Below are 19,083 nucleotides of genomic sequence, written 5' to 3' on the forward strand. Positions count from 1 at the left end.
CAAGTCACTACAAGAGCTCAGGAAACGGAAGGCTTCGAATGGGTCAAAGTATCCTCCATCTAATTTGGCACAGATAAATTAGGGCTATAAATATGCAACCTCTCTTTATATTTTCGACTTGAAGGGGCTCTAACAAATAGAGAAAATGTGTATGCACCCAGTGGGGATATAGAACCATGAGAATACTATGATTAAACTGAAATCACTTATTCATTCCAAAATCTTTCTTTTTATTACAATGAGTAATAGTTTGCTAAGATCGGAAGACATGTGGTTTGCTCTTCAGTTAATACTCAAGCGCTTAAATTAATCCAAACATTTATGATGAGCTAAAATTTAGCCATTTGTGAACATTTAACACTGGGTGAGATAGACACATATAAGATACCTGGCTTTCATAGGAATTTTTGTGCATAGTTTAGGGGTCCCAAACCTAAATACCCGGAAGAGAGACAGGATGCAAATTAGAGATGTAGAACAGGTGAGTGCCCACCCCAGCCAAGACAGCAGACATTGGTGGCTGCCCATTAATGCTAGATGTTCTGAATTTCCAAGAGAAACAAGAAATCAGAATTGTCCCATAAAATTTCCTAATTTTAAAACTTTTGGCAGCTAGTTCAAATTCTTTAGGAAGCTATGAGCCACGTGGAACAAGTCAAGGAGCTGGGCTTCCCCAGCACACCGCCACTCTGTACAGGTCTCCGTTCTGCAAGAAAGGAGCTGCCACTCCGCACGTGTACCCAGAATGACAGTGCCAAGACGTCCCAGGCACTCTGGAAGACTACCCTGAACAGCAGGGCTGCCCTTGTCCTTACGTGGATCACTGTATTGGTTGTTTCCAAAATGGACAGTTTCCTCCTGCTAGAGATCTGATTGGATGGTGGTAGCATCTCTTCATAACGTATCTTCTTTCCACAGGCCTGATGGAATCGGGACCGTGACTGTTGAAGAGAAGGAACGTTTTGAAGAAATCAAAGAAAGACTCCGAGTTCTGTTGGAAAATCAGATTACACATTTTAGGTAAGGATCTAGGGTTCAAGAGCTTCTTAGGTGGGTGAGACTGGGGAGGCCCAATGAAAAAGCTCAATTTTCCCAAGTGGTAAATCTATCTCAGATGCATTGGATTATCAGGAATAAATGAGTCAAGAACAAGCAAGGCCATCAGACCTTGCTCCACAACAGTTAGCTGACTTTGAATGCTGAAGTTCATTTTATTTCCACTCAAAAAACAAAGTCTTCTTTGTGTGAGTTGGCTCCGGTCATCGAGCTACCGTAAAAAGTTAAATCTGAAGCTTCATCAAGGACCTGTGTGGGGCCACACTGAAAGTCACTTCCCCCACACACCGGAGACAGCTGGCAGATCTTGCGCTTGACCCTTACCCCACAAAGCACTTCTCCTTTGGAGCAAATGGACTGCTTCCCATGCTGTGCTGCTGGCTCTGGGCAGAGGTCTTGAAATAACAACTCAAAAATACCAGTAATATCTACAGTAGTTTCTACTTACTAAGCACTTCTTGCTGTGCTAGGACCTAAGGCTGGAAAATTATTAATTCATGTTTTCCTCTCCGAACAACTTCCTAAGATAGTTGTTACATTCTCCATCTAAGCAAGGTAAAATAGGGTGGGCAAAGATTAAGGAACCCCCTCAAGTTCACCTGGAGGGTCCAGGTAGTCCAAGCTGTCCTATGTACCTTGAAGACAGTGATCTGAAGAGCTTGTGACAGCCTGAAACAGTGATGGAACTCGTAGTGGTACCTGCCACAGTACCTGTGCCATCAAAATTCTCTTTTTGATGGAGCAAAATTTTGATGAAGTGTCCTATGTTGATCATACACTGCATGCAAAATGCATAACCAATAATAAAAGGTCCAGTAACAATGAAAAATCATAATCCAAGAGGGACAGTGAACGGAATCAGGAATGGACCACCTTTGCTTTTCACTTCATGGATTAATCCTTTGAACACCAAAAGAAGAGTGCTTGAATCCTCCTGTTTCAAATAATATTTTGGGCTGGGGATTTAGCTCAGTGGCACAGTGCCTGCCCAGCAAGCATAAGGTTGTGAGTTCAATTCCCGGTACCAGGGAGGCAGGAATAATGTTTCTACTGCTAGTTCCTATCACCTGTGGGGTCACATTTGAGCTAACTAATGATTCTCATGCACCATGAAGATCCAAACAGAGCCCTATGTCATCACTTGAAATATTCTTTTCTGCTGCAGACACTTTCAGAGTCCCTCTTTAGTCATTATTCACACATACACATATATACATTATATGCACACATATATGGTGTGAATTCAGATTAACATAACACGGTGTGACAAAATAAAAAGCATTTTCTGTTCCTCAGAGAGAGTTGCTATAGGAATCAAACTGTAGCATATTTCCTGCTGAAATGTAATAAATTTGGGCAACCTGAAGAATTCTATGTCTTTTTTTAGGTATTGCTTTCCATTTGGTCGACCTGAAGGTGCATTAAAAGCTACTCTGTCTCTCTTGGAAAGGGTAAGAATAAAAGTAAAAGACACATACTGAGACATGCACGTAATTTTCCCGAGAAACTGGGTGTCTGACCTAGCTTGTAATTTTCAGTCTGTTTACCGTTCATCAAACATCAGGATGAAAGAGAGGAAATTGCCAAACTTCCACGAATTCCAGCTCCCAATTCCCAAATAGTTAAGATGTGTTGAAGAGCTACTTCTGGCCTGTGTTTGATTCCTGGCCAGGCTTTGCCATCCTGTGCATTGCCAGTCTAGTGTTTTCTCTTTAACCACAGTTTTCAATCAGAATTAATTCACAAGGAAGCAGTCACAGCTAACTTTATATTTGAAGTCTTTGAGGAGCATATTGGATTCACACACACACACACACACACACACACACACACACACGCACTGCTTTGGGACTTCTTAAGGGTCTCTTTTCTTTCTGCCTATAGGTTTTGATGAAGGATATTGTTACCCCAGTACCACAAGAGGAGGTAAAAACAGTCATCCGTAAATGTTTAGAGCAAGCTGCTCTAGTCAACTATTCTCGTCTCTCTGAGTATGCCAAAATCGAAGGTAAGCCTCCCCTTTGCCCCCAGTTTTGAATTTCAGTTTTGGGGTGTCTCCCTCGGGAAGTCTCTTTCTTTTCTGGTGGGTACCAGAACATAGCGGTCCATCTCAATCTGATGGGCTGAACCTGAAAGAACTTGAAATGTGGAAGCTCCTTTACTATAGCCAAATGAACTGAAGCTTGGGGTCTCAGGAGACAGTTTTTGGAGGAGAACAGTGAATAGAGGATGTTATGAGGTTACTAGGTTCTTCTGTGAGCTTGCACTGGCCCTAAATATGTGCTCTGCAGCTAATGTTTACCTGTGAACAAGTGTGGTGAGATTGCTGCCTTCTTTCAACAGAGTAAAGGAAGCAGTTTGCTGTCCCTGCTGATAACATTAGAAGTAAAACAAGAATTATTCAGTGCAGCCTTACAATTCTGCTAAACTCTCTCTGGCCCCCTGGAAGTATCTTGTCTTTGGAAACATTCCAAACTTGGTGGCAAGCTAGGGTAGAGCTATCCCAGATGGCTCCGGGTCAGCTTTGTGTCTCACTCATTCCTATTACTCAGATCTAGTGTGCTTGTTACCACTACCCTCTCAAGTTTTGGGGGAAGCAGCTGCTGATGACCTTGTCATCATCCAAAGACCCTTTGAGAAACTCGACTTGAGAAGGGATTGTTCTTTGGGACCTATTCATTCGCAAAAGTATTAATCACTTTTCATTGTTACCCTGTTGGCTGCCATAGGGTGATTTGAAAACCACACCCACCTTGACCAGTGGTGTAAGTGTATAAATGTGGAAGTTCTATGTGCAAAACTCAATGTGTCCGCATTCTGGGATCTGATGTTCTCTCACATGTGAAACACAGGACGCCTCACTAAAGCCAGCAAACAGGCTTTGTCTACCTTAAGACGCACCTGGGGAAGCAAAACTCACTGACCACCCAGCCCTGTCACTGACCTTGCCAAAGTCCTTGTTTCCTTAGAGAATTAGGTTAAGATCACATCAAATTTGCAGCGCTTTGTACATTATCTGTCCTCACTCTCAATTTTGTCTGTCTGATGATGCAAATTGTGTACCAGTGGTAATGAATTCGTTGTTATGCATCCAGGGAGAAACACTTAAGAATTGGGCACTAAAAGGATGTTTATCAACTCTTGACTTGGTAATGAGTGACAGAAATAGAGGAACAAGAAGATCGTTAAAGGGCTACATTCACAAGTAATTGCTCCAGCACCTACCAGCCCGGCACATAACGACTGGTTGGATTTGGTAAAATCCACCAGGTACCTACCGATTCTAGGCAAGGCCAGGATGGGGTGGAATCAAGAAATGTTTGGTGGCCATGGCTGCTGCCTCCGACATCTTGGTCTAGCTATTGCTAGTCTTTGGTAAGATCTGCTCTCTTCTTTCAGATAAATAAATTCAAAACCAAACTTTAAGATCTGTAAGTAAAAATGCATTCATTTCCAAAGTAGATCAGCTGGTCTGTAATTTCCTTTTGTGCCTCAATTCTTCTCGGTTGTGTTAACTATCTTTTGCACTGTGACTTTTAGGTCTGGGGATTCTTTGAAGAAACCAATTCCTTTTTTTTCCAACTCTCTTTTCAGAGAAGTACCTCATTCCACACTACCTGCTCTCTTCTGCTTCTCTCCTTCCTTGTCCGTGATTGGCTCAGCCACTTTTTGCCACGCCCTCTGCAAAAGTGGCTGAGACACCAATTTCAAAGCATGCTGGGATTGTTAATTCAGACAACCCAACATCCTCTGGCTGCATGTATCAGGTTTTCTTTCATGAACATAGTCCAACATGGGCTGAGACATTGCAGCTTTAAAGATATTACTACCAGACAGCTTTCTTTTATAAGGCTCTGAGCCTGCCCTCAGAAAAGAAATCTTCTATTTTTACTGTTGAGACCCTCTGTGAGCATTAACAGTTCAGTTATCTGAGAATTTTGGAAAGAAGTTGTAGTAATATTGCTGGAGACTATGTTTATGAAGAAATACCTCAAGAGCCTTAGATACTAAAGTCTGAAATCCTTAGTATCTTGGAGCCTTAAATCAATGAAATTCTGTTTCCCTTTACTCATGATGTTTTCGGTCATTGTATTCTTGCCAATAACTCTAAAGAGACGTGTAAAATCATGGTCACAATCTCTCTCGTGACTCACGGCATGCTGAATGGTTAATCCAGTAGATCTCAAATTTTGAAACTCCTTTTTCTTTTATCCTGTGTTTATCCCAAAATACTCTGTGGCTATTTTCCTTTGAGCTAATGTAACGTTTTCCTCTAACCTATGACCTTTAACCTCTTTACCTCTGACCTAAGCCTCTTGCATGCCCAAATCCTCTTTTATAGGGAAAAAGAGAGAAATGTATGAGCATCCTGTCTTCTGCTTGGCCTCCCAAGTGATGGATTTAACCATTCGTGAGTACCTACCACCTCCTCACCATGCTGTCTTCACTCTTTCTGTTTTCATTATTTCAAGACAATCCAGATCCAAACCAACTCACTCTCCTTGCTTCAAGTTTTTTAGCATTGGCTTATCTGTTGGTTCTGTCTGTGAAACCCAGTGTGAGAAGTCCAGTCACTTTTTATCAGCCTAAAACAGGTTAGACAACTAAGCCATTTGTTTGTGATAAACTCAGACTTGTCTGTTTTTCAGTTATTCTCTGTCTGTGACCTGAATGCATTTTTACTTTGCTTGTGTGTAACCCTGATTTGTAAAGTGCTTGTCACTGGTACACAATCCAAAGATAGCAGCTAGGCTGGGAGCAACGTGTTAGGTGTCAGATAAAAGACATTTGGGGCAACGTCATGCCTTTTTCCGTGATTGAGATATCCAATGAATGTGGGTATGAGACCACATGAGGTGGTCCATTCACTATAAAAATCAGAACTGATATGCCTCTTGCCTGTTCTCTCTCGAACTGAGAAGCTTTCCTTGTTCTCTCTGGAGATTTTGACTTGTCCCTGTCCTCTAAGCTCTGGCTAGGACATACGACTTGTCACTGGGAGAGTCTGTACGTGTCATAGCTTGATTTCACATTGAACTTAATTTTACTAATTTTCTATTTGTGCAGCGTTTTCCCCTCCATGAAGGAGCCTTTTTTTGCTGGCCCCCACACTTCGGGGTGGTGGGAACACAGGGCAACCTTTTCTTTCCGATATCATGTATCACACATACCTGGGGGGCATTTTGGTCCACTTGCTCATTAATCTTGCATATGTGTTCTTGTTTCTCTCTCTCTCCTCTTTCCTTGTTCTGCTCTCTCTTTCAAATAGAGAATCAAAAGGATGCAGGTGAACCAATTGTATATGCATTATCAATTATCAGGACTGTGGAGTTATATTCAGTTTTTATTTTTGTTTTTGTTTTTCTTTTTAGTAGCTCCTTAAGATATGAACTCCCAGACAAGTAATGTGGAGTTGCAATAATCCTTAAGGAGTTAATTTGTGCTGTCTAAATACATCTCATGCCCATTTCAGTGTTGATCTTTATAGAGCAGAATTTCCATAAAGGCATAAGCTGTGAAGGAACAGAACCTGGTTTACTGCAGAGCTTCATTTCATCTTTGGTTTCAGGATCCAATGATTTGGCCTCTTGTGCATTTTTTTAAACAAAGGTACTGACCCAAACGAATCTTCCTGTTTGTTCTCCATGTCTTTCTTCTGTTTTCTGCCCTGTGGAGAAGTTTGTGTTCTTTGGTGAATGTTTACTGGCCAAGACAGGGAGAAGTCGTGTCTGTGTTGTTCTTGTATGTGCCGCACGGTCAGGCAGGAGGCACAGGCGGGTGACGGAGCAGAGCTTGTGGCTGGAAGTTTTACAAGAAGAAAGTTCTTAGAAAACTCTCTGGCTTTGGACATTCTCTTCTCATTTGTTCCCAAAACTTCTGAGCATGTTTTGAGGAGAACTCTGACTCGAAACATTCATAAATGTACAGTGTAGGTCGTTGTTTTTGACACTTAAAGGATTCCCCAAAATTATCATTTAGTCAAAGTGGCAGTTGAATGTATTTCAGAAGAGTTCAGAAAGCATTGTTGAGTATGTGCTAAGCACTAGGTTACTGATAAATATTAGGTCACAGACATGTGTCGGAGACAAGTGAGCCTCACTCTCCCTAACAGAAAGGTATTCTTCATTCATCCGTTCACTCACTTATTCATTCATTCATCCAAAAAATGTCTAATGGGAGCCTACCTCACAGCAGGTACCATGCCAAAAGCCAGGGACTGTACAACCAAGAGGGCAGTCACTGTTAGCCTCACAGAGCTTCTGCGCAAAAGCACATTACAGACTCACTGCACTGCAACACCTATCGGTCGAGCTGTGCATAAGAGGGATGGGGTGTCTTCATAAAGCCACAGACACCTTCACTAGGTGGTAAGGCTTGAATTGTATCTTGAGAGAGACAGATACTGTTACGGGGAGCTGAGATTGGAAACCGGAGAGGCATTCCACATAAAAAGTGTAAACTGTGCAAATACGCGATCAAACAGTTCATAGAAACAACCAACGCTTACTTAATGCGCGTCATAGACCAGGCACAATCCCATGTGCTTTTCACATCTACTAAGTCGTATTTTCCTTGAAACCCCTATGAGAGAGACAGACTGTTGTTATTCCCATTGTACGGATGAGCATTCAGCCACAAATAGCCTAACAAAACAATCCTGACAGCACAGTGGTGGAGCCAGAATCTCATCCCGGGCGGAGTCCCCGCTGAACTGCAATGTACTTCAGTGTGGTTGTCAAATGGTGTGATGCTGGCAGAGGTGGGGGCTGGTAATGGCAAGGCAGGCAGGGGCCAGACCTCACAGGCCTGTATATGCCACAATGAGACAGCATTCTGGCCGGAGGAGCTGCAGCTGGACTCTTTGCCAACTTTCACCTGCATGTGGAATGTTCAGGAGAAAGAGGCCTCCTCACCTCCGAAGCTGACAGAGAAGCACTGACAGCTCCTCAGCAGGATTTACACTCCAGAAAAATCACTCGAGCAGAAACAGAAAGCAAAGACTGAAGAAAAGGAATCAAGTAAAGCTGGGTTTAAAATGTGAGTTCAGAGCAGAGATGGGTTTGAAGCTTGGTATAGTCAAGGTTTCTTCCAAACATATCAGGCCGCAGTCATGCTCGCAGTCACAACTCTTGCTGATCTTCACGTTTCCTCCTCATCCTGCTTCTCCCTTTTCAATTTCTGCAGTGAACAGAGCATGAACGTGTGGGTGGGGAGGCACAGGCAACTGTGGGGAGGTGGCAGGGCAGGTCAGGGTCACACGCGCACACTGGGGTGGGGCCGAATGCCAAGGACTGGAATGCAGACGGCTCCTGAATTCTTTGGTCTGCTCTGCTTTTGGGTCTACAGGGCTCCAGGATGGCTTTGCTTCTTGTCTGGTTGCATGATTAGGAATGAAATGTTGAGTTTAATTACACTATCTCAGGAAAAAGGGACACAAAAGACTGCTAGTCCATGTAAGAAGAGCTGTGACTCCTGCGAATGAATTATATTATTCTAAATACATTTCCACTTAAACCACCGCACATTGTGAACCAAGCAAGCTCTGAGAAAGCCTACACTACTATTGCTGTTTTGCCTCGGTTCTTGGCTAAATACTTGCATAATTTTCTGAGCATCATAACGATCCCACTGGAATTTGAAATACAACAACTTTTTCCTTTAAATATGCCAAGGATTTTAAAAATTGGACAGATGATTTATACAGAGAGAGAGAGAGAGAGAGAGAGAGAGAGAGAGAGAGAGAGAGAGAGATGATAGGGATAGAAATAGATAGATGACAGATGAGAGCCCGATAGCCAGCCAGCCCTGGGCCTGGGCACTGTGCAGAGAACTTTACATGGAGAATCTGCCCGAATCTTCACTTAGACCCATGAAGTAGGCTTTGTTACTCTTCCATTCACAGACGATGAAGCCGAACATCGGGGAGGATAAGTAACTCTTTGATCTGAGTTCTGACTAAACTAAAAAGCCATGCTTTTTGTCTCTTCCTACCATGTAGATTTCCCAGCTGATATGGTGGAGACTTGGACAGTACGCATTCATTCCATGCGTAAGGTCAAATGTGCCTACAGCTGTTATCATAGGAAGACCACAGAATAACAGCATGATTCCTTCCGGGGCTAAATCACTGCAGAAATCTTTACATTGTGAAGTCTTTTTGAGGGTAGTTGAGGTTTCCTGAGACCATCAAAGAGCTTAAGACTTATCCCCTCTCCAGCTGACAAAAACCTTCTAGAGCAGGTCAAATCCATACAAAGACCTCCAGGCAGATTTTGTGGTATAGAGGTTCTGTATCATCCCCTGCCTTCAGTCAAGTTTCTCACAGGTCTACGCCTATTGAGAGAAACAGTCAATTGCTCACGATACTCACCAGCACACAATGCAAAGGCCCCACCACCCTACCGCCTTCCCCAAGGGCCGAGTGAGGGAGTGTCCCAGCTCTACAGGATCCAGGCCATTCTAAGGTGAAGACTGTCTACAGCTTCACACCTTGTACTTGAAGAGCTAAGGCATTCTCTTTTCACCCTTTTCTGTTTTAGTGATTCATAATTCAGAGTCTCCAAACCCAAATTATTCTGTGGACTAGTACCTCATTCATACTTTACAAGGGGGTGCACATCTTTCAAAGACTGTCATTAAGAAAGAGTTGAAGGAGGGGCTGGGGATTTAGCTCAGCGGCACAGCATTTGCCTGGCAAGCGCAAGGCTGTGAGTTTGATTCCTGGTACCGGAAAAAAATAAAAAAGAAAAAAAAAGAAAGAGTTGAAGGAAGAGAGGATGTGTTAAAAATGTCCCATGAACCAACAAGTATAAAACCAGAAAAAAGATGTGATGCTCCAGATAACAACTATTCTAGTAATATGCATATCTCATTTAATTCTCACAAAAATCCATTGAGATGGGTGTTTTACTGCTATATTTCATTGACTCTTAAAGACCATCAATCATAAGATGTACATTAGTGTATGACTAAGAAAAAGATAACGCCATCAACCAAATTTTGAGATGTCACCAAAGGTAGGATACATCCAGATTTCAGAAATGTTAAAATGCACCTGGAAAACCAGGAAGAGAAAGTTCGCAAGTAACTTGCTCAACATGAAAGAGCTGGTTAGTCGCAGAGTAAGAATCTGAGCAGGAACCTTCTAACTCTGAAACCCACAGTTTCAGCTTCTTCATTGTAAAATGCCTGGGCACTGTTAGCAATAACATTGCAGAACCAGGAAGAGCCTTCTCAAATAACAACAAATAAAATACAGAGTTATTAGATAATCCCAAACCTTCAATGGATCAGGAAGCCAAGGCCTAAAATGATAACCCAGATTCAATATAAACCAAGTAGTGACCATCCAGTCTGTTGTGTTATGTACACACAACTGAGAATCACGCTTCAGCAGGCTGCCTCCACTTTATTCAAGAGATTATAGCCCTTGCCTCATCTGTGAACTGGCTAGCATCCACATGTTAGAATCATAGATGCACAGATCCAAGGAAACGCTGCCCCAGAATCAGCTTGAAGTATTAAGAGTTTGTTCCTGCACCCTAAATTCAATCACTGTCTTGGCTCCACTGAGGTTTTTTTTAACCTTTATAATCTCCCTTTTATTTTATGCACAGGGTACTAATGATGGCTCTTCACCTACAGGACCACTGACTGAGACGCATATTCCAAATAAAGGTCTTAGCACAGTGCCTGGTACATAATAGACCTCAGTATTTGTATTAACCGTTATTTGTTTATTATTCCTTAAAAGGACACTTTCCCAAATTTAAATCCATAGTCGTGACATAGTTTTCACTTCAGACACGGAACATAAAACAGTGCTTCTCAGACTTTAATGCTCGTGTGAGTCCCTGGGAATCTTATTGAAATGTGGACTCTGATCCAGGAGGTCTGGGGTAAAGCCAGGAACCTGCATGGCTAATACACATCCAGGTGAGGCTGTGTTTGCTCTCTGGATATCAAGGAATCAAATTATTTTTCAGTCGTACATTTCAAATGAAACATCGCAGTGTAGTTGTGCATGAATGAGGAATGCCCACTAGGCTGGCAGTACCATGCCTGGCACAAGGGACTATACAATGAACAAAAGTACTCAGTGTCCCCGCCCTTAACACTAAAGTAAAGAATGTAGGTGTGAAATAAGCAAGTACAAGCTGATGGCTCTGATAAAGGAAAATGCAGGGTGCTACAGGAGTACAGTGCAAGAGAAGTTTGCCCAGGCCAGCGTCCGTGCCGCACTGCAGCATGGGAATGAGCCCCGGAAGAGCACTCGTGGAGTTAAGGGATGAGCTTCCGGTGACGGACGAGGGCGCCCCTCCTTTCTGCAGTGTTAGCCTCTGCTCACTGTCCCTCCGGAAGCTCCAAGATCCTGCCCAAGAGAGCTGCAGGGACAGGGAATGTACCTGAATGCTCACTAGCAACTGGGTGAAGATTTCCTAGTAGCGTTAAGTCAATATTCTTACTCTAGCAAGTAACTACTTTTTTTAAACTCAAATAATTTAAGCAAGAAAAGGGAATTTGGCCCATGTACTTAAGGAAACTCTAGTGCTTCAGGGATAAAGATGTTGAAGACATTTTCATATCTCCTGCTAACAAGCTTCTTTAACATGACCAGGGTATTACAAGTATTTGGGTAGCAACATGGCCACAGAGAATACCAAAATTTTATCAGAGCTAGTGACCCTAGAAGAAAATAGTTTTCCTCCCAAAATAATTGTATAAAATTCTAGCAAAGGGTCTCATTAGCCCATCTTGGGTTATGTGATAATCCCTAAACCAATTGTAATACCTCCCCATGGGTTGGGGGTGCCCTGGTTGGCCAGGATGGGCTCACATGCCTGCCTCTGTAGGATACTGTCTGGCTTTTCCACCAGAAGACATGGAGTGGAGGAGAGGAAGTTCCCTGAGGAAGCTTACTGCATGGACAAGGACAAAATCTGCCCGTGATCAGGTGCATCCAGAATTATGCTCACTCTTAGAGCCAACAGCTCAGCTCTAAGGACTTGGAATACAAAAACCCAAATTGGAGAATAATAAAAATCACAAAAGCATTACTTTTTTTTTTCTCTTGAGGGAACAATTTATTTAAATTTTTAAAAACTTAAGTTGGGCATGGTGGAGCATGCCTGCAATCCCTGCACTCTAGGAGACCAACACAAGGGGACAGCCAGTTCAAGCCCAGCCAAGGCAACTTAACAGCTTAGCAAGACCCTGTATCAAAATAAAAAATAAACGCCTAGGGATGCAGCTCAGTGTGAATGCCTTGGGTTCAATCTCCAGTACTGCAAAAGAAACAAAAAGTAGGGGACTGGGGAATATGGCTCAGTGAGAGAATTTTTATGTAGCATATGCAAGGCCCTGGGTTTGATCCCCCGCACCACAAACAAACAAAAATTTATAAATAAAAATGTTTTGATCTTTCAAAATCCTTTTTAATTTCATCAAGACACCTGAAGTCATTCTCTGGCCTGAAAATTTCAGTTGTGATATTTCCTACGCAGGGTTTCAGTGTAGAACGTTGAAGTAATGCTGGACTCTGGATAAGAGGTGAAAGGTGCTGTGAGCGTCTGTGTATGTCTGCTGAAGACAGGGTAGAGCATTGTCTTTTCCATGGAAGTGCTGCAGTGGGTAAGATCTGCTGAAGATTTTCCTCCACTAATATTTGAGGACCTATACAGAGCAAAACAATATTATAGGTCCAAGAAACACAGAATTCATGAGCAAGAGAGGAGACAGACATATATGGACCATTTGCTCTTACTAGGAGCCGTAAGTGCTGAGGTAGATCTGCGGACTGAAGAGATGGGCCTTTGCCCTAAAGATGGTCTTGCTGTGGCATCTGCAGCTGTGCCTCTTTCTAGGAAGGGGTCTCATGCACAGGAGCCTGCGGGCTCAGATGTGTGCTTCACGGAGATCATCATGACGCCCGTGGGGAACGAGCTACAGAGAAGGAAAGGGACTAGAGACCGGCCTGGAAGGCTCAGCAATAGCTCGAGCAGAGACATGAGACCTGCGGCTGAGGTCCATCCTCTCGGCGAGAGTGTGGGCATATGACCTAGTATGGCTGTAGATAAAATCAGGAGATATTTTGGAGGTAGAACAGATGGGCCATGCCATGTATGTCTTTATGGGGAGAAGACAAAGATGGCTTCAATGAGACAAATGGAGACAGTGATTCATAACTGACCCTGTGATCTTTGTTAACACACGCTTTATAATGGAGTCTTCTGAAGTGCACCGACGGAGACTCGAGGATTGAGTATATATCGTGGCAGTCTCACTGAAGAAATGGTGTCGACGTCTTAACCTTGGGGTCTTCGGTCTATGTGGCCATCATTCCAAGGGGGAGGATACTCGGGAAAGCACGACGTGTCTATCTGCTTAGCTTCCTTTTTCTCCTTGGGCTTTTTTCAACCCAACCACCAAATCATACCAAATTGCTGCAGGCTAGTTATTTTTGGTGAGAGCGTAGTAAAACACTGGCATCTTCGGTAACACATCAGTGGCTGGAACTTGGTAATAAGTGGGCTTTCCATCAGTCACATCCATCTCTCATATGATATTTCAGGGTCTGGCAGTTCGCTTGCTGGAACCAGAGATGGTCAGGTTATTTAAGGGCTAATTGGAATGTCTCTTGCTCCTGGATGCTTCTCTTCCTTGGCTGAGCTAAACATGCAGAGGAATTCTCTTTTTGTTTTTCTGCAGTCACATTTAACTCTCTCTCTGGAAGCCAAGCAGATTTAATTGTGTAAACATGAGCAATGGTAATTGGGTAAATGAAGTTGGAAACCAAGGTATGATGTTTTTGTTTTGCTCTGTGAGGGGAAAAAAATAGAGAGCTTGTTTTCTATGGTGGCAAACCTCACTGTCAGAATTCTGGACAGACAGTTGGCAGGAGGGAATTCGTTTATGAATTTCTCATCAAGACCCATTGAGCTGAAATATGTATCTGCTGCTTCATGGGTTATGGATTGACCCCGGGCATGCTTCATTGCTTTATTCATCACCAGACCCGGTGATTTCAGGCACGCATCCGTTACTTCGATGACAATGGGTGAGGACTTTGCATAAGGTTTGTCCACTGAGGTAACACGAACTCATTGTGAGAGCAACAGGGACGTGTAACAGAGACTGCCCAACACTCAACAGGGCTGTCAGCAAAATACAGGCAATGGAGGGCTTCTAACAGTCAAACAACCAGCAGTTGCCTCCCTTTAAGTCACTATCATTTAAAAGCGATTGTCCAATTTCTGTTTACATCCACTCTTTACCAACCAATTAAAAAAAACTGGTAGTGATTTTTTTTGGTCCTGCATTCAAAACATTGAGGTGGTCCAGTAAGAAAAGGATCCTAACAAGCTTGCTTTTAATAGACGAGCTATGGGATATTATATTTATCCCAGAATATTATATTTATCCATATCCTCCTCTTTTCTATTAATGTCACTAGAATTCCATTTCCTATATGCCTGCAGTAAAACTCATTTTCCCGGTTGAAAATTTAAGCAAACCAAGAAGCAGACTTGGCAGTGGAGTATGTCCCTCTCGCCGTACAGATCTGCTTTATCTACCAGAACTATTAGAAAGGAGCAGGTCCAAGGTTAATGAGATGCTCATTAAAGAGAGAGGGCTGTGGAGGCTGCTGGTGCTCTGTGCATGTACTGAGGAGAGGCTATTGTTATGGTATGTTTGCAGTGCTGATATTGTAAGCCACATGACAGATGGGTCAAGTGCTGATTACGGTATTCTAACATTTGGAATAGCAAGTAACATATTTGATAAGCTGGCAAGTTTTTATATATGATTCAACCCACAATATAAAAGCCACAAGAATTCCAAATTGAAAATAATTAAATGAGCTGGAAACAATCAGATACCACACATTTTTCCCCAAAATGACAGATTTTGACATGTTGAAATTCCACAAAGGGAGCAAGAATATTTCCTAGCTCACTTCATCTAATAACGGTCCTTCGTCTGCTTTTGCAAATTGCAATTGATTGCAGCCTTCTCGCTAAACATTTGCGGGCATTTGTGGGCACCTCAGGTTGTGCAGGGATCTACCCCTCTCCTTATTTTATTTGCTTTTGTCCACAACCCCACAAGGCACACAGACAAAGATAATAATACTCTCCGTTTGTAGGTGAGGGAACAAAAATCCACATAGGGTTTAGCAGCAGGTGCAAGGTTGCAGAGAAAGCAGGTAGTCTGTGGAGGATGAGAAGCCCAGTGTCCAGCTGTTGTCACATCGTGTCCTGTTTCTGGTCATCCGAAAGGAAGAAGTCGCTATTAACATGCAGGTGTGCTTCATGGTATAAATGCGTGTCTTCTTCTGCTCAGTGCTGCTGCCACCGCCACTCAGGTATATCCATCTGGACAAAGCATCCAGTATGTGCATTCAGCCTCTGAGTGTCTCGGTAGGGGCGTGCTGGAGACACCGAGAAGAGTCCTTGTCACGTAACGCCGCACCTCTGCAGTGTCGGAAGAATGCCCAGAGAGCAGCAGTCCTCCGTTCATGTTTTGTCACTTTTGCTTGTTCAGTTGTTCTTTTCAGAGTTTGTCATCTTACTTGTCACCCTTTGTTAAAGTCACCTTGTCTCTTTACCTTTTTTTTTTTACTGTCTCTCTTCACCTACCTGAGCAGCTCCCCCGCCGCCTCCCGGGCCTCCTCCTCCACCCACCCAAACGCAGACCAGCATGTTATATCAGAGGCTCAAAGGCATACCTAGGCCAAGATCAAGTACCGTAAACTTATCGTTATTTTACTCGGCAGCTTTCTAGTCTAGTTCGCTTTTCTGTTACCTTTTCTTCTTGAAATTTTGTTTCCATTTGGAATACTAAGCTGAGGTTCAGGCTCTCGAGTTTAATACTGTAGGTTCTGAGATACTCAAAAGAGAGCATTTATTTCCAAATGTCCACATTTTTTGTCTAGCTATGTCTGACATATGCAACATTTTCAAACCTCAATGTCAGCACAAAATAACGTTGTTGCATAACATTTTGCATGACAATTTTTATATGTTATGAGCTTCAATTCTGTTGTACGAAATGTTTCTTAAGTATAATGTATTTTTAGTTTCCTTTCGTCAGTGCTCCAGCTAGTGCAAGATTGGGGGATAGGAATATTGCAGTATGTTTCAAGACAGCAGAAGTGACAAAAAAAATCATTTTGAAGCACAAACTTCTCCTTGACCTCTTTGGGTGGGGAAGGAGGAAGTGCTGAAGGATTTTGTACAATATTTTCTTTAAAGACAACATCTTAGAGAAATCACGTCTAGTACATTTTTGCCATTTAGCTAGTAAATCAGCTATGCAAATGAATGGGAAAATACTGCTGTGTCTCACTGAAGTGGCTTGATCAACAGATAATAGACTCACAACTAATTAAAGGTAAATGGAAGTCTGGCTACAGGGGTTAATTGGCAGATCAAGTGTTCTAGATTAAAGGATCCTTAACCTTCTTACTCTAATGGTTGGGTGTTAAAGTAACATTGTCAATGGTTTTATTAAACATACTGTCTGTATATATACCTCAGGAATACACATATCTGTGTGCATGCTCATGCACCCCTTATGTGTATCTATTGATATATATTGTAGTCAGTCCAAGAGCACTGCATATTAAAACAAAGCTTCAGGAGGTCCTAGCTGAAGCATCTTGGAATTCTCCAAACGTACAAATCAATCATGCTTTTTAAATAGATGTGCACAAAAATATTGGTGGGAATCATTTCCTTTCCATATCGTATGTCATGTACAACCAGAATCCCCTAGATTGGGTGTGTGTTCCACCCAAAAGGACAATGCTGTCTGTTCTTAAACTGAGAGATTTCAAAGATGTACCCCAAGTGGGATTTCCTGCAGATTTGTATTAATGTACAGGCTTGTCTGGTTACTAGAAAATGTATGTAAGTGTGTGATGTATGTATGTGGGTGTATGTGTCCAATGGGTAATAAGCATAGGATGAGGAATTTGCACATTGATGTGTAAACATGAATATCAACTAATAAAAATAGTAGCGTGTGCATATTTACCATCAAAATGCAAATACCTCACTCTACACCTGTTACCCAAACATATATACGCAGTATGTTTGTAGAAATGCCTGAAAGTCTATTGATGAAATTATGATAGTCCACTTACAAAATTACAAACAGGTCAGGTGCCCCAAGAAGCACAGAAGTCAATCTTGTCACTCATTCTTTCTCCTGCAAGTATTTTCTGCTCAGGACCAAGCAATGAGCTGGCACCTAATCTCCAGCCTCTCCTTGCTGGGTGTCGGCTCTTCTCTATCTGATCTGTACACGTACATTCCCCACAGCTCCGACCTCCATGTTCAGGAAAGATCTGGCCCCACTGCTACCAGGCAATGGAGATTCCATTGATCTGCAATCCACAGAGCTCATTTTCACACCAGCCTTTGGGCCAGGTTGGAATGAAACTTTTACCACCTAGAAACCTTACCCAGCCCCATTGATTAGTCTTTGCTCCCATTGGCGGGAACTAAGCATTTCACTGAATTTTAATTATAATTAAACCCTAAATTACTAATGATTTTATATGTTATCACCACCTACCTAAGAAATGCCCAAAGTGAAATTATAAGGTCTTTTTTTCGACTTACTCATCTCCTATGATTTTGTTTAAATCATTTCTCTTGCCACAACAAAACAAAACCTTCCTATGAAGTATTAGGTAATTCTTTTTAGCAAGAAGCATTGTGGTGTCAAAACATACCTGCTTCGGATAAAAATACATTTCGGCAGCGCTTTTGTTAATGTTTATACCTGTCCTGCGGAATCACGCTGAACGATCCTTATCTCCACTAGAGGTCATGTGCTCCTGACTGACTCTTCAACATCTGATACGAACTAAGCATGAAATGCAGATTCTCCTTTGAGTTCAGACCAATCAAATTCAGGTCACCTCACTGACTCAGAGAAAACCTTTATTTTTTAAATAGTACTCTTTTCCCAGAGCAAAATAATTTGCAGTGTTTTGGAACTTAATGATCTCCCCAAACATTCATCAGCTCAGCTCTAGGAAGGTTGCTACATAAGCCACGGTTCAGTTTCTTCTTCAGGTGAATTAAAATAAGCCTTGTTGATCAAGAGAAACTAAATGCAAATTTTTAAAAAATGAGTCCATTGTTGCGATTTAAAATCTCAATTATAGCAACCAGTGGCCCAAACTACCTACACTTCATGCAGTAATTCATTCCCAGCCCCCTTTTAAATATTTTTATCCTGCCTTCTACGTAATGGCTCAGGAATGTCTGGCTTTTCTTTACAGTCTCCTCCCTGGACAGGTAGAAACAAACAAAGCTTTGAATCTACATTTTCCAAATGAAGACCTGTTCAACATGCAGACCTGTAATGAAAAAGGATGCTATAGTGTTGAGTGTTTAGAGACCAATCTACAAAACAAATGTAGTGGAAATCAAGATTAAGCTTCTATTACATCGTCCCAAATCCGGTAGCCCAAACACAGTCTAAAGTGATATGAGATAGTACACTCATGCTGTCTTTAAAGAACGTGTATACAAAATGTCACTAAATTTGAAATGAGCTGTCATAGATTTAATGAAGCTTCATATGCAAATTTGAAGCTGGAGCACTGCTTTTTCCTATTATGTATTATAATGATGGTGATAATAACAATAAAATGGCTTTATGGTTTGCTCACTACTAATTACATGGCACTTCACATTTGCATGAATCTTTTTTTAAAATTTGATAACTATTCAAAATTTCTTATCCAGTAGTTCTAACGGCCACAAGACTAGCGGGGCCACTTTCGCTGAATTTTAACACAAATTCTTGTACTACAGAAAATGTAGGCCGGTTAATCACTCCTGCCAAAAAGCTCGAAGATACAATACGTCTTGCTGAACTAGTCATTGAAGTTCTTCAACAAAATGAGGAGCACCATGCAGAGGTGAGCCGTCTCACGGGAAATGTCTCTGAGTGACCCTTAGCTGAAGTACGAGCTGGCTCTGTCCATCAGGTTGTGAATAAGATGCT

At 42.2% G+C, this 19,083-nt stretch overlaps 1 protein-coding gene across 1 annotated transcript in view; it reads left to right on the forward strand.

Annotated features, from left to right (window-relative positions):
- Cadps (Ca++-dependent secretion activator) overlaps positions 1-19,083 on the forward strand; it is a 454,713-nt gene that overhangs the window by 328,873 nt on the left and 106,757 nt on the right. The window contains exons 19-23 of the mRNA XM_013506934.1: positions 919-1,020; positions 2,444-2,507; positions 2,941-3,064; positions 6,326-6,343; positions 18,891-18,997. Of these exons, the coding sequence (XP_013362388.1) occupies positions 919-1,020; positions 2,444-2,507; positions 2,941-3,064; positions 6,326-6,343; positions 18,891-18,997 (415 nt within the window). The remainder of the gene's footprint in view (positions 1-918; positions 1,021-2,443; positions 2,508-2,940; positions 3,065-6,325; positions 6,344-18,890; positions 18,998-19,083) is intronic.

This window comes from Chinchilla lanigera, unplaced genomic scaffold, assembly GCF_000276665.1.
Source record: "Chinchilla lanigera isolate Chin_1 unplaced genomic scaffold, ChiLan1.0 scaffold00116, whole genome shotgun sequence".
NCBI lineage: Eukaryota > Metazoa > Chordata > Mammalia > Rodentia > Chinchillidae > Chinchilla > Chinchilla lanigera.